The sequence below is a fragment of the Polyergus mexicanus genome, unplaced genomic scaffold (genome assembly GCF_030449975.1).
Source record: "Polyergus mexicanus isolate NDT 795.1 unplaced genomic scaffold, iyPolMexi1.0 SCAF_6, whole genome shotgun sequence".
NCBI classification, from domain to species: domain Eukaryota; kingdom Metazoa; phylum Arthropoda; class Insecta; order Hymenoptera; family Formicidae; genus Polyergus; species Polyergus mexicanus.
This window is the reverse complement of record NW_027223326.1, coordinates 9015760-9032172: the sequence shown is the minus strand read 5'-3', so window position 1 is coordinate 9032172 and position 16413 is coordinate 9015760. Positions and strand designations below refer to the sequence as shown.

At 36.9% G+C, this 16413-nt stretch overlaps 1 protein-coding gene across 7 annotated transcripts in view; it reads left to right on the top strand.

The window, feature by feature from the left end:
* The window catches only part of LOC138933807 (uncharacterized), a 249198-nt gene extending 233159 nt beyond the window's left edge, over positions 1-16039 (top strand). For all 7 annotated transcript variants that reach the window (XM_070296812.1, XM_070296807.1, XM_070296808.1 and 4 more), the window contains exons 10-12: positions 8015-8977; positions 10361-10612; positions 12158-16039. In XM_070296812.1, coding sequence (XP_070152913.1) covers positions 8015-8977; positions 10361-10612; positions 12158-12249 — 1307 coding nt within the window. In that variant the 3' untranslated portion in view covers positions 12250-16039. The remainder of the gene's footprint in view (positions 1-8014; positions 8978-10360; positions 10613-12157) is intronic.
* The last annotated feature ends 374 nt before the right edge of the window (positions 16040-16413 follow it).

The window sequence follows — 16413 nt, the reverse complement described above, 5'->3', positions numbered from 1 at the left end:
GGAGCAGCCGGAATAATCGGAAGCTAATTCAGAAACTGTCTCGGAATAGCAATAATTAACTAGGTAGAAGAGAGACGAGAAAATGGCTGCGACGGCCGACCCGGTTAGAAAAATTTCGAGTGATAAATCTGGCGTATGTCATTCGAGACTCGAGATTGACTTTTTTGTTCCCTCGAGATCTTTCCGTCCCCCGCAGCATCCCGCTATTTTTATAATACCAGCACCGATCCTACACCGGACGATTCTCTTTATTTCTCTATTATGTCCGTTCCGTTTCTCCGCTCTCTTGTTTTTCCTCCGGTACTTCAGATTTCCTCGTTGGTTCGTTCGGCTTCATGAAACTTTTATTACGAGGCAACGTTGTTTCTTGCAACGGTACTTTGATCATTTTAAATCGTAGTATAAGTACGGTCGGATTAAACGAAAGAAGCCACACGCGCCTTTATCCTTCGGCAAAACGAGGTAGGATAAAAGAAACGAAAAGAAACATCGTTTTCGTTGAGTATCTCGTTGCACTGATGCCAGTCTATTAATTGATGTCTACTTTGTGCTACACGTAACGAATGGTCGTTTCACGGTGAATTAATTAAGTCGCATCGATATATTGTAGCTGGAATAATAAATGGCGAGTATTGGCAACCGTTGTGTACATATATACGGCGTACGCCGGAATCTGGCGTAATATTTTAAATCATAATATTGCATCGGACTGCATTAATTAATGAAAGGACACTCACACTCTCTTTCGATACAATTAATAAAATTTCATCGTGAAAAACATGAATTGGCCAAGTCGGCTTATTATTGCATCGCGTTCGAAATATGCATCGTATTATGGGAATAATTTTATCTTCCAAAAGGGCGCTCTCGCGCGTTCGATGAGAAATTCGTGCACTCGGTGAAATTTAATAAAAGCCGGAATTAATGAAAAACGGTACGTTCCTTTTCATCAATTCGCTGCAGCATTTAAAACTCTGACTCTTAAATCCAATAATGTTAGTGCCTAATTCAATCTCAAAATTGTTAAATTTCAAGCAGGGCTGCGCTGAAAGAGCGCTTTCAAATCCTTCTTCCAATGTACTATTTTTATAATAATTAAATTTTAATTGTGTGTTAAAAAATGTTGTAAAATAATTTGGTGATAAAAAATACTGAAAAATTTAGAATTATTGGCACATGTTTCCAGTTTAATATATTTTAATGACACGTACGTGTGTGGCGATTGCAGTTTTCTTTTTTTTTTTTTTTTTTTAAAATTAAGGCAACATACGCGTATATTTTTTGCACGTTTGCCGGAATGTATTAATCGTTAACAAACGTTAACGTGACAATGTTGCTATTAACTCGTAGCGCTCGCTCCCTTCCCCATTCACCGCAACCTCCTGTTTATTTCAGTTTCTAACGAGGTACATGGGTGACATAGGTATTTCGATTAGTTCGATGAATTTTGCGGGATATTTCAACGAGGGCGAGCCGACCGCACGGTTATACCTAACGGTTTAATATTCGCGACACAAAATTATGTCGGCGGCCAGCATTGGACGGAATCAGGTCGAAATGTTGTCCGGCCAATAATAATCAAGCCAGTAACGATCGACGTCCCGCCGTGCACTCAGGTTTAATTACACCGGTTGTCATCCGTGTTTACTCGCAGAGACGCGCGCGTTTCACTTCGATAAAATTCCGTTGTCGGCAACGGAGAATATTTTTGAATTGCTATTCGGCGCTTATATTTGCAGAGAATAGCGTTGCACGGAATTGATGGACCATTTTTCCGCATAACTACGCGAAGAGATTTTTGTTGCATTTCATTTCTCGAGAATCTCTCTATTTCTCTCTCTCTCTCTCTCTCTCTCTCTCTCTCTCTCTACACGCGCGCGCGCACACACACACACACACACACACAGTGAAAGTGCAGGCAATAATAAATAAGATAATGAATTGATATATGGTAATTTAAGTGTACGAGCTAAATCAAAAGCATTGAATATGATTGATTAATTAATCAAATTTGGTCGTAAGGTCGTTGTTTCGCGATTTTCATACTTAATGTTCCCATGTGATGTTAGAAGAATCAATTTTCCAATAAAATAACAAAATTCAACAATTATATTGTGTCGAAAACAATAATGAATCAATAGCATAAATTTTATAAATATTGAAATTAAAGTTTATTGACTTTTCTCCAAACACACACACACACACACACACACACACACACACAGACGAAACAGTTCGCAATTAAGCATACGAATTTAAATACATGAGATAAATTAATGATATATATTTATAAATGACTGATTGATTAATTAATTTAAACTTTAATTGGCATTGAATAAAACGGAAGTTATATTATCATGTTTAATGATTCAATTTAATGTAAAAATTAATGCCATATACATACACACACATATATAGTACTGATAAAATATAGCTCTATAAATGTATAATACTAGATGAAAAATAGATAAGTAATTTATATCTCATGATATTAAAATTAGATCTTGATATTTTTTATGAACATATTGTAAAATAGAACATAAAATTTTAATTATATAAATTATAGAGTTGTCTCAAGTCTTATTTTACATTCATCAATCTACATCTTACGATTAATAATTTATGAAATTTCTTACGTATTATAAGACAATTTAATATTATATAAAGATTGTTTTTAATCCGTTAATCTGAATATTCATTCTCTTACTTTAATATATATATGAGTTATTATTTCTATGCGAAATGAAAATAATCCGCTTAACATATTTCGATGTGACGATATTTCGTTGATATTGTCTTAAATCCGTTTCGAGAGGACGATCGGGGGTGATTTATTTTATAAATACAACCACATAATTTATCGAATGACGCAAACGGATCCCTCGAATCTTCCAATCTACTTTTTTTTTCCAAACGAAAATAAACGCGCGTGGTTGTTTCGAGGAGGATCTCGTTTACCCTTTCGCTTTCCCTCTCCCCTGTCCTCCTTTTTACCGTGTATTCCCTCGCCGCCATCTACCCTGCCAAAAGTTATTTCCGCTGGAAATTTATCGCTTTGGCGAGAATCGAGGCGTCATTTCCTGGCGGACGAAACAAAGAGAGCGCGTTGGCCGATCTCGCTCTTCGCTCGAAGAATAATTGGCGCCCTCTTTTATCACCTTCCTCTTTAATCCGTCCCGCCTAGATAAAAGTATTATCGCGGAAACTCACGAATGTAAATCGTCAGCTAAAAGTACGTAACGTATCGACGCATCTATCTTGCTGTGAAGAAAAATGCGCGCTAACGGAAGAAGATAAGTATATATACGGATTGTTTTCTTATTTACAAACTTCTGCTCATTTGATACTTTCGATTTAACTCCGACGACGATAAGCAAATTACGCGCGATTCAACCCTCCCAAAGTATGAGATATGCGACTTTGTAGTAGACATTCGTTCCTAGATAAGAAATAGAGCTTCAATCATCTCGATATGAATCAAAATTGCATTTGCAATTAGAAAAAAGCATACTGTGAAGAAATTTAAAAAAGGCACACCGAAAATTCGAAATAGTTTTATATGGAATTTTTATCGCCATCTAAAAAAAAAAAAAACAGACGATAGTAACGTCTTCAATCAAAAATTAAATGTTAAATATACTTAATCTAACTTAACTTATACGATCACAATTACCGTTAAAAAAACACATGTAATTTCGTCGTTCTCGTTGCCGCATGATGATGCAAAACGAATGAAACTCTCACGAACATTGAGAAGATATGAATGAAGCAAACGAAGCACGCGATAACGGAGCGAAATTTCCGATCCGTTTCCCTCGTTCTAGAGATCGATCGTTAGGGTGCGTTTCGTTTCCTGAAAGGGGTCTACGCAGAGGGGGAGAGGTGGCGGAGAGCAAAATCGAGGGAGGCATAGCACTCGGCCGATTAATTAAAAACTTGGGATTGTCAAAAAGCACGCTTCGCCAGGGAATGACGCGAACTCGCTCGATGTGACAGGATAATGCCGCGGTGACTAATCGGTATCGGTTCGCCCCCGCGGGGCTTTTGGATCAAAACTAGTTCTTTAATAAGACATCAGAATAGGCGAAAGGTTAATGTTATAACGGATCCGCAATTAACTTTCTTATTACATCAGTTTTTTCTTCAGATAATAAGAAACTTACTTTATTATTAAAATCTAATCAATTTTTAAGCTCTCCATTAGATCCTCGATCCTCGAATGTTACGCTAAATAAATCTGCTAAGTAAATCTAGTTTATTTTGTTTTCGAAAGTTTTTCACGGTTTATATCATGAAATGAATTTATGAAATATTATTTTGAATAAATGTTCTAAAAAAAATAAAAATTATTTCAAATTTTAATTAATTACAAGTGAAAGAAGAACAATACATAATTTTTTTATTTTTTTATCACAAGGCAATTCGGCAATTAAATCTGTAACATCTTTAGAAATACAAATTTATACGATATAAAAGAGTGTCGAAATGATACGCAAGTATTCGCGATGTTCGAAGCTACTTTTTGATTTCATTTCTGTCATCTTGCTCAAGTTGCGATATCGCGAATTTAACAAGGCCTGTTAAGGAAACGCAAACGAGGTCGTGAACCTGATCCTCCCTTGGCTGCCGAGACAGTACAGGTAATTGTCGTGATTAATTCCGTGATTTTCTTCATTCCGAAAGCGGATCGGATAGTTAGTTCGCTTCAAGTTAGCGAGAGTTGGAAAGCTGGATCGGGTAATTTAACGCTTGCGGTTGTTATCGATTATCGAGAGCGCGATTCGTTGCCAATAAGTATTTGCGCCGCTGGATATAAATATCGTATATCGTTTGCAACAATGAATAGTATGATTTGTGAGGCGTGCAATACAATTACATCTATTGATGATTAATTTTTTTTTTAATACAGTCAGATAAGAATGCGTGTAAAAATTGATCCGTCTCTTTCATTGATATAACACTGAAAATATGTTAGTTTATTCCATGCATACCTTTTTACAGTTTGTACTTTATACAACAATATTTAGAACAATATATAGTACAATATATAGAACAAGTAAATTTCTCTCTTTTTTTTTTTCCTTTTAATATACAATATATAACAAACCTGTAAGAACTTTTGAAGAGAACTGTCATCATGTTCTTACAAAAACCTGCAAAGTTTAGTCCATGGCTGTAATCTCTAAAGACAACCAGACCCTAAACTTGATTGTTGCGTGATTCTCAAAACAGATTAGCATATTGAGATAAGGTATGACATATTCCTCTACCTACATGTATATCCCTAAGTTACGATTTGCAACACACTGTAACTTCGATAACGTGTCGTAAAAGCGGATCGACATTACGTAAAATATAAAATAATGCATATAATAAAGAGCTATCATACAAATAATGTATTTACTACAGTACCCATCTATTTTTTCAACAGCATTTTAAATCATTATTATTGTATAATATTATTATCAATATTAATATGATAATCTGCCAAAGTTAAGCTCGCGAATTAAAAAACACTCTGTAAACTGTAAATCCTTTGTTATCAAGAAACTTATGGTGACTAACTTTTGACAAACGAAAGCAACAATAACGATCAGCATAATTCGTGACTCGCTCGTTCGATCGAGCAAAAAGGAATCGAGATGGACTAAAGGGACTGACTCCCAAGCCTCCACTTCCCGAGAGCCACTCGCCCTTAGCGTACCATCCTTTTAGGCTGGTCCTTCGTACCGGGAATCGCTTAACGAGTCGGAAAAATCAAGTCTCCTTTGCCGAGACCGAACATCGCTTTTGCGTTGCTATAAAATCGTGTCTAATTAACCGTAAAAATAACGAGATTTTTGCGATATCGTCGCAAACTGCCGTCGAGATTTGACTTATAAAATTCACAAGTACAAAATGAAATAACAGGGTGAAAATAAAAACGATATTTTATCCCTTTGACGAACACATAAGAATTAAATCAATCACCAACAGATAATTAATCTGAATTCTCCGTCCACATATATCTCATCGAAATCTTTTCAGATATTTTTGTCTTTTTCAATATAATTTAGTTGCGAAATAAATAAAATAGTATCGTTGTTAAATCGGATCTTTCTGAGATTAATTAGAAAGCGAGATTCTGTTACTTTTATAACCGAATCTTACTTTCTAATTAAGAGCAAGTCTACGTAAATTTTTCCGAATCCCTTTGTCCGAACTCCTTCAACTTTTTCGACGTTAAATAGCAATTAAACCCTTCGCTGTATTTTCCCTACAGCATAATCGGTATGATTTTCTCTTGCCTTTTTTCGTCAACATTGTGTATCTCGTTTCAATTAATCCGAAGCACGTATTGTATATGTAAAATGTAAAAGAGAAAGCGGACAAAACACTTGCGATCGTTAGTTTACGAAGGCTCGGTATCGAGATAAAACGATAATGCACAGCTCGCTAAGCTAAGGAGGGTGGCACCCTTGGCTTGAGGGTGCGTCATCAGATTTGTCTCATTAGAGTTCGCATTGTGCCTGCCTATGGTCGATTTACGTTCTCTCTCGTTATAGTCATTCGCCGTCTTCCGCTGCTTTCTTGGGTCTCTCAGAGATTCTTGGCCTCCTTTTTCTCCTTTTCTACGATCTAACGAGCTTCCATTAAGATCACAATACATCTCTCTTGTTTGCGCGTGATTAGTGCGATATTTACTGGATCTCGTGTTATATATAAATATATTTATATATATAAAAAAAATGTATAAAAAGTTGGAAAGTAGAAAAATATCGGTAAATATTAAATATATATAATTTTTAAAATTATTAATATAATTATTCTAATAGTACATAAAGCTTATAATAAAGTTTAAATCTAAAGTTAAAATCTAATACAGAATTTCATGAAAGATTTGAGAGAAGAATAATGCTACGCTCGCTCTTTGTGAGCTAATCCTGTATAACCATTACATGTTATAATATTTTCAACTATTGTATTTTAAAATACATAAGATATAATTATGCGAATATAGAGTCGGACATCTTCGCGGCTCTTTTCAAAGAACTTTTTTCTCTCGGGTTAAATATACCGTACTTTCTCACTAACAAGAAAGTATCATTAGCAGGAATCGATAACCTTCGCCGAGCTTCTTGTCCCAACTTTTAAAGTTACGACATTTAAAATTCCGTTTAAGACTCAACTTCAAAGTTTCTTCTTAGGCCGTAGAAATTACGGGCATATCGGTACTTTACTTGCGTAGATAAGAACATTAATTTACAGCGACTCTTTTTATTCATAATGCCATTTGCGTCTATTAGTATTTATGCTTATAGATAACTTTTAATAAACTTTAATGATGATAATACCATCACGCGTGTGTAATATATATCACGTACATTTGTAGTTTCGTATTATTCGCAGAAAATTTTACTGATCTGATAAACTGGTTTGATACAAAATGGTTTAATAAAAAATATCATTTCACGTCTGCGATAAATGTTTATACATTTTTCTACATTTATTGTGTCGCCATTTTTTTTACTATTTATGTATCTTGCATGTTAAATTAAATTGCTATATTGTAAATATAAAATACAATCGTACATCGCAAGTTATTTAAAACTGTTATTATATTAATGTTTCAAACGAAGGAGCTGCGATATTTTACATCATTAACACAATACTGCAAATTTATTCTTATACATATTGTATTATTTTGGATATCATGCTGTTATAACAATTATTTACAATTCAAATACTTTAGATTTAAAAATTTGTTATACATAATTATTTTTTTAAAATACAAATGATACAATAAAATTCATAAATACAGATAATTAGAAAGTAATATTAATATTCTGAGTATCAGCTTGATCGTATGGATTATGCAATATGTGTATCTGTATAAACAGTATAAAGCATATTATCTATTTTTATAATATTTATTTTCTCGAATTTTATATTTCTTTTGATTCGCGCGCGCGTATTTCTTCCAAGGCGGAATTCCCCGATGCTTAGTAACATTCGAGTTTGTTTATTATTGCAGCGAGTTCTCCGGAACCACGCACCTGTCCGTACTTGGGCAAATTTACGGTGACAGACGTAAATAGGAATCAACGGAATACGCGCGAGAGCCGCAGAGGCCAACACCAGCAAGAATCCTCCCTGCCCATCCGTCACGACGGTGAAAAAGTGCGGCACGCTCAAGAGAGGATCGAGGACCGGCGGGGCCGCAAGCTGGATTACGAGGTGGAGAAGAGACGGGCCAACAATGAGTATTCGATCCACGAAAGGATGGGCCGGCGGGCGCGCTCGAATCGCGGCGGCAATCGGGGCCACAAAGACTATAGTCTGGAGGAAACCGCCACCTCGTCGAGGAGATCCTCCGAGCTGGAGGATACTTTCCGAGACTTGCGAGAGCGTACCTTGCGCTCGAAGATCAGAAGGTCAGGCGACCACTTGGAGCAACGTCTCACGGAGAGTTCGCGCTCCAAGACAAGAAGGTCGCGCGCTGTCGGTCGCTTCGAGAAACATACTTCGCAAGAGACTGAATACGCGAAGGTCAGCAACGAAGGTGGAGAAATTATGGACGAGATAAACTTGAGAGATAAGATGAACAGATCGAGAAGATATCCGATAGAAGATTTCCGGGCGGACGATGCGGATCTGATCAGACGGTTCTGGGTCATGGAAGACGCCTGGAGCTCCAGCTCGCTTCAGGTGCAGGACGATTATTTCGGGGATTATCTGGAGGCCGAAAGCCCGCCGCGAAAAAGATCCATGTCGGACAGTCCGGTCGACAAAGATTATATGACCTACAAGGATCTTCTAAGGATGAAGAGGGAGCTTGAGGAACGCGAGAGGGATGAGAACATCCCGGAGAGAAGGGAGAAGAGGAACGAAGATGACTCGAGGTGCAGCTCCGAGGTGACGACCTTAACCGTGGGCTGCTCCACAGCGGATAGGATGGAGTTTCAAAGTGACTGCGTCGACGACGACGCTATCACCGGTAATTATCTACCTTTTCTTCCCCTTTACCGCGTCGAGAATCTTATGTTGTGCTTGCCTCTTGAGTGAGAGCGTAGATAGGATTATTTTTTCGAGGTATCTTGAGCATAGAGAATTTGACGCAACTAAAGAGCGTCTCTTTAACGTTAGAGAAACGTTGGTCAAAGCCGATTTTTTATTCTGGCAAAAATCTTGTAGAAGAACAAAATTTTACTATCTTTTCGTACCTCTATATTTATGTGCCGAAATTTTTTTTTTTTTTTTATTATTATTATTATTATAATTTAATTTAATTTAAATTATTTTATTTTAATTTTATTTTAATTACTTTAACATATACATGTATATATATAAAAGTAATTAAAATAAATTAAAATTATTAAAATTAAATTAAATTATAATAAAAAGAACATTTCTCAGTTCATATATATATATATATATATATATATATATATATATAAACCTGTTACTCTTTATTTCTTTTTGAAAGAAAAAAGTTAAATTCCAGATTGAACAGAAAGATCGCGGATTCAAAGGATTTGTAAGATTGCGCGATAAATTTGAAACACTCTGTATATTGAAAAGTGTGCAAACATGTATCATCTTTTAAGGAATATTACACAGCTACCTTTTTCTCGTAATTTCATTAATATCGATTGAATATCTATAGAAAACATGATTGATGAGCTTAATAGTTATCCGCATAGATAAGCGACGTGTCTTGCTTCTGTTGGTTTTTTGATATTAGAAGAAAAGATCAACACTCATACCTTGTCTTGAGTATACAAAGAGATAAGAACTGTCTATCAAATATATACAGTCATAAAAAGTCTCCTCTGAGAATTTGCGTAGCTAATATTAATTAAGTAAATGTTAGTAATAAAGCTCGCCAAAGGCACGATACTACATTTATCGCGCTTATGAAAATATTATCTGGGGATAATATGACGAATTCGTCTTTCCCTTTGAAAATGACAATATTTAAGCGACGCAGACGGCGCGCGCGCGGCCAAAACTTGCGCCTCGTGCGCCGTTTATCAATCACGATAATGTCACAACTTCATTACGACGGTCGAAATGGTATTCGAGCTCGCCTTCCTTCGTTACGTTAAGATCGAAATATTTAAAAGAACCACGAGGCGCGTCCGCTTTCCTCCTCCGTTGTTCCATATAGACTAGAAGTTTCTCGGTCCCGTAGATATTCCCTCGACCCTCGACATCGCCTCGAAGTTTATTTCGGGGGAATAATGGCACTCGAAGGGTAACGGCCGTCGAGACGCGCCCAGCCGTTATTATCCTGAAACTTTCTCAAATCAAGCCCTCTCTTGCCCCGTTCAATGAAGGTCTCTCTAGCAGCCTCGTGCTCTCTCTGTTTGCCTTCCAGCCTACTCTTGCCACGGTAGATGGTTCGACGCTGAGGGCACGCAGTTCGTGATCGCCACCCCGTTGGCGCGCAGAACAGCGTGGTCGAACAGCGAGGGCAACAATAGAGCGCAGCCCTACAGAAACAGCCGTAGACTGTGCTTCATGTACAAAGAGAGCGGCGGAGTTGTCAGTTTGACTGCCAGTCCCATAGCGTGTCAGAGAGGCATCCCGCCGCCCGCGCCAATGTTGGCCTTCAACGCTACCAGCACCGGTAAGTGGCAACCTTCGTCAATCCTCTTGCTTTCCGTCATTGCGCCATTTCATCCCAGATTAGCGTTAATGCGGAAACACTAAGAACGAGTATGTAATATACAATATGTGCGCAATATGTATTCAAAATTTATTACGTTAGAAATGTATGTGCACGATAATCTTAAATTTTCTGATATGATTTTATCGAGTATTTTATCGAGTACCGGTAATATTATTATAAAAAATCGATTATTATAAAGATAATGTTAAATTTATTTAAGAGATCTTATTTAAAAGATTTTTAAAAAATACGATTTTTAAAATATACGTTACTGATACACAACTTTAATATTAGCGTCTGGAAAATTTAGAAAATAAAATTGAAAACCGCTAGAAAATAAAATTGAAAACAGATGCCGTTTTTCTCTCGAATGCTATAATATCATACCATTGTCCATTTAATAAACTTCTTATCATTTTTTCTATGTAAAGTCTACATACGATAAAAAATAAGGAAATATCTCATATTGTTCGTTTCGATTTGTTTCGTAAAACTTTTTATATTCAAAATTTATTTCAATTTATGGATTATTGAGAAACGGAAATAATGTATAAGATAGTGTTTGAAACAAGCTTCTGGGGATATGTTTTAAATATTATACAAGAATCAATTTCATAAATATATAGCATAAGATAATGTTTTCTTAAAATTGAACTTATCGCGACTATGCCTGACGGGGAAGGCGCGACAAAATTTTCCGTTCTTACGCAAAACATTCAACATACTCCAATAATTTGCTCGTGACGTGGAGGCTGCGCCATCCAATCGAAATCGCAGACTCAGCGATTGTCATCCGTCGCGTCGCACGAAATCTCATCGCGAGAGGGAACGTGACAGACGCGTATATAATTTAGCGCGACATTCGCGTAGCTCCCTGTGACAAACAGACTGCGACAGCGCGTTGATAAACGCTGAATTATGCGTCGCTAGACTTAGGGCTATCTCATATAGAAGCGCTAAATAACGATTAAATGTGATAGATGTATTATCTTTATATGAATTACGTCATTCATTTTACTGACGGTCTTGTGATTTCAATTTAATTTGACAATACGAAAGATTTCGTAAAATTTTGAATTAAAAATGGAAAATATTGCAAAATTTACGCTGATCGAAATTAAAAATTATTATATTAGTTTAAAAAAAAAAGATATTACATGATTAAATTCAATAAAATTTTAGCAAGAGTGAAATTTCATTTGTAATAATTTTACAGAAGTATTTATAGCCTGGATTTCGATTTTATGTAGAATAATTACGCGTCTAATTTTATAATCAATACATATTTTTGAAGAAGGAATATTTAGTATATATTTATAAATATGCATTTTGTACAAGTATGGAAAATGATGTTGCTGATTTATTGATTATAAGATAAAGAAAGTGATCGCTGCTTAATCGAGACTAGATATATATCGCTTCTTTCTTGCACATAGACACATGTGCGCGAAACTATACACTATATATATGGTGGTAAAAATTCATCACCTTCTATCATTGCAGGTCAATGCATGGAAACGAACGGCGGACGGATCAACCGATCGACGTACCTGATGATCGTTCTGCTGATGGGTGCTGCCGCGATATTCAGGTGATTCTAATCGAAAGCGCGACAGTTAATTCAAATCAATTAAAAATCGATTTCGACAGTGGTATCGAACACTCAGTGATCGTTGTAAGAGATATTCGCGATATAGTGATCGGCCATGACGCGACGCGACGCGATTGATTGATCGAACGCCCGGGTCAATCTATGAGAAAAAGAACAGAGTGCGATTTTAAACCGTGAATGAAAAAGATACAGGGGAGAAAGAAGCCATTGACCGGTTCGTACAACCGTGCTTGAGCTCCTGTTAGTTTTTAGCTGTCGGGAGAAACTCGCGTTCGAAGTGACATTCTCGCATCGTCGACGAAAACGAAACGGGTAAGCGGTGATGGAAAAAGAAGGATACGATGGATCATCTCGCGAAGAGTCGACGAAAGAGATTCCAAGAAATCAGTGGAAATTAATTGAATTTCCAACGGACTTGGTGCGCGATCGAAGAAAGAAAAGCTCGAGCGCGAGTTTTCCTTGGCGAGTAGGTTTTTTTACCGGATATAGCGCGTAGGCATTAAGATTGGGCGAAGAAATAAACGAAATTATTAAGCAATTTTTATGGTAAGATCCATATCACAAGATCGGTATCGCGACGCAGATTTCTATCGAGAATAAAGGACTTCGTAGGATTGATCGTTCTAAAGTCCTGTCGTTTCTAGCCGGTGAAAAATACGATCGAATTACTTTTTAAAACGAAGAAAGACGGAGGACTGCATATGTGAAAAGGCTATATCTTCGACAAGTGCAAAAAAGGCAGAAGAGCACCTACGTAAAAATATCTTCTTCGCCGGCCGAACGCTCATTTCTTTGCTCATCTTCGGGCATGTACCCTCTCAATAAATACCGACTAATTGACGATACGCGTAATAATTATATCGATAAATTACATGTAATACTTGCGACAAGCGTCACGCTATCGTTCTTCGATGAATCGAAGATGGACTTTTGCATGTCCTCGCGAAATATCGCCGTGAAGGATGAAGGGAAAATGATGGTCGGTGAGTCGCTAATCCTTCGGCAAGAACGAGTCAACCGAGCGAGAGCAGTTAATTAAAAGTGATAAATGAGAATAAAAGATGATAACCCGTAAAATATCGGCACACAATGGAAACTTCTTTAACTGACATGAATAAATGTAATATTATTTCATCGAACCGTGACCGCGAAGGTTTTATACGGAGACTCGAGAGATTGTTAAACGAGATGAAACTCCATTTCCGGATGTTACTTGGTACTCTTCCTCGGGGAGACGGACTCACGGCTCACCACATTTTTCGTTATTCATCCGTCGAGAGGAGCCGCCGAGAAATTGCACGCTGCGACGCGTCTCTCCGCATGATAGACGGACGAGTGATCTGTATTTTCGTCTTATTAGCATCTCGTTAGGCGCGATGCAAACGTGTAGTCCGCCTATAATTTTAAGTTTTATCCGCCGAGAATAAAGATCGCGTGCAATATCTTTAACTGTTAAATGCACAGTGTGATCGACGCGAATTTCTTTGTCTCTTAAAAACATTAGCTTAATCGTAACGGGATGCGCGCGGGCGACATTTCTTCGGCGATCCATTTGACGTAAACATTAATGTTAAGCAATAAGCAATAAAGATACACGAACATATATACAAAGATATACACACGCAGACACATATATGCGGCGGCGGCACGCTCGAGAAAATGGTGATAACGAAAAGGATGTTGTGTTTAGGAAAAGTGAAGGCGTTAATTCGAAAAAGGAACTCGGTTAATTAGTTCCAGATTTTCGCGATTAATGACGACAGATGAAGGCCGAATATGACGTGTAGGACGCTATGATATTATTGTAACTAATACAGAGTCTATATTATATTATTGTACAACCATCTTTGTAATAATTAAGCCGTAATCGCGCGCGAGTGACAAGATATGTAGGAAGAAAGACAAACAAAGAGGAAGTTAGGGACATCAGAAAGAGAGTGTGAGTGAGAAATAAAGTGTATACATGAAAGGGAGAAGGAAAAAGAATGAATGAGAGTGAAAATGAGAGAGAAAGAGAAGAGAGGGGGTGTGAAAAAAAAGAGCGAAACATAGGAAAAAGCCAATCGCTATTTTAGCACTTTTTCAATCACGTTGTACGTAGTTTCTACGCCACTTACAACTACTTCCGTCGGATTTGATTTAATCAACCAGCGACGTCGACGAGATCGATTCTTGAGAAGCGAAATCCAACGAATACAGGCGAGGAGAGTATCCGTCATCGCGTCAATCACGCGTCATTCGTTTATATCCACTTGTAATTATCTCTGCTTTTTTCCGTTTCGATATCTCTCGTTTGCTCGTAATTCTGTGATAACGTTCACAGAAATTTTTATCGCGATACGTTATTCGCGTTATCTCGCCTTTGCTCTCGGCCAATTGTCAGAATCGACATTTAATATCGTATGTTATTTCACGCTTACTCAAGAATTCTCTCGGACAACTCGCGCTGCATCGGGCAACGCCATCTCCGTTTCAGGGTTCTCAGAAGAGAAGGATCGATCTACTTTCGTTAACAGGTATCTCCCGGTGATGCACCGTAAGGATTATTATTGTCAGCGCGCACGGCAAAACGAGAGTGACGCGAGTGACATTTTTCATCGACAGGTAGGACGTAGGCTACTTAGGACACTTAGAGGTAATCACATTAGGAGCCATACTGTACCTATGAGCGCAGCGTACACACACACACACACACACACACATATATATATATAGCGTATATGAAGTAGTTAAGACCTGGTCTAGCCGTTAAGATTTCTCTAGCTTCTTAGGGGATAACAAGCTCATTGTGAACAGCAATCAGATCTGATCCAGATGCCCCGCGGTCACGAATCACGCGTGTACAATCCCGATGAAGTCCAGTCGTCGTAATCTCGCGTCTGTCAACCATACGCGAGGTCAATCGGAGGAGTCCTACGACTATCGGTGAAAATAATATGCTCGATACAATAATAGTCTAATTCACACTTTTTTAAGAACTAGAAAAGATTAATGACGAAATTAAATTTTTTGAACTTTAATATATATTTTTTCAGTGTGTATTTAAAAAAAAAAAGACAATGAATTAGACTGCTGTATCCAACGTTTCAATTTGAAAAGACACGCAAAAATTCGCGTATTCCGAGAACTATTCCGAAGTGATTGAATACTTTTAAAACTTTAATGAGATTGTTATAGCGCGGATCGAAGCGCTGAATTAGATTTATGCACATCTTGTGCCATCAACCGGAGTTGAATGGATACCAATTGTTTATTCGATATATTTTGGTTAAAACAATAAATGTTTATTTTTCTTTTAAGCATTGTTAGAATACGAATTATCACACATAAACCTAAAATTAGATATTTCAAGTCTCGCGACTTTTTCGTTTAAATTAATTATCCTATTTCTTTGTTTAATTAATTATCCCACTTACTGCGAGTATAACCGAATATACATATATTTTTCAATGTTTATATATATTTTTCCATATATTTCTGTTCGCTTTTACGATTCCCGCTATACGCAAAGCTATAGAATACACGCAATAATCAGATTAATCGAAGCTGATGCGAACAAAAAGCGGAACAGACTGGCGATATCAAAGGATAAAAATTACTATTTAAATATTGCTACGCGCGCATTATTTTGCTTTCTAACTTTTCGCTATTCTCTTGTAGTTTACATCCGAATACGAATTTTTGAACGATTCCTCTATAAACTGCACTTTATTGTTTTTTAAAGAATCGATGATGTAGAAGAATCGCCGTTTTAATTTAAAACATTCTCACAGAAAGGCAAATATTTTATTAATAAATTTTATATATATATATATATATATATATATATACATGTATATTCGTATTATTGAGTTGGTAAAAAATTTGATTCGCGCATACGTGAAGAGAAACTTATGAATATTTTACACAACATCGCGCAATCACGAATAAAATGTTCGACTATGAAAACGATCGAATACGAAAGTCACGCGAGATCGTAACCGGTACTCAAACGAAAGCTCGAATATTCTATTATTTTTGATTTGTACCCGATGCAAACAACATCGAGGAATGCGATAATTATCAGAGCAGTTCCAAACATCATTGCTAACCAACCGCTATCGCTTGCTCATGTTCTCTCTCTCTTTCTCTCTTTCCCTTTCTCTTT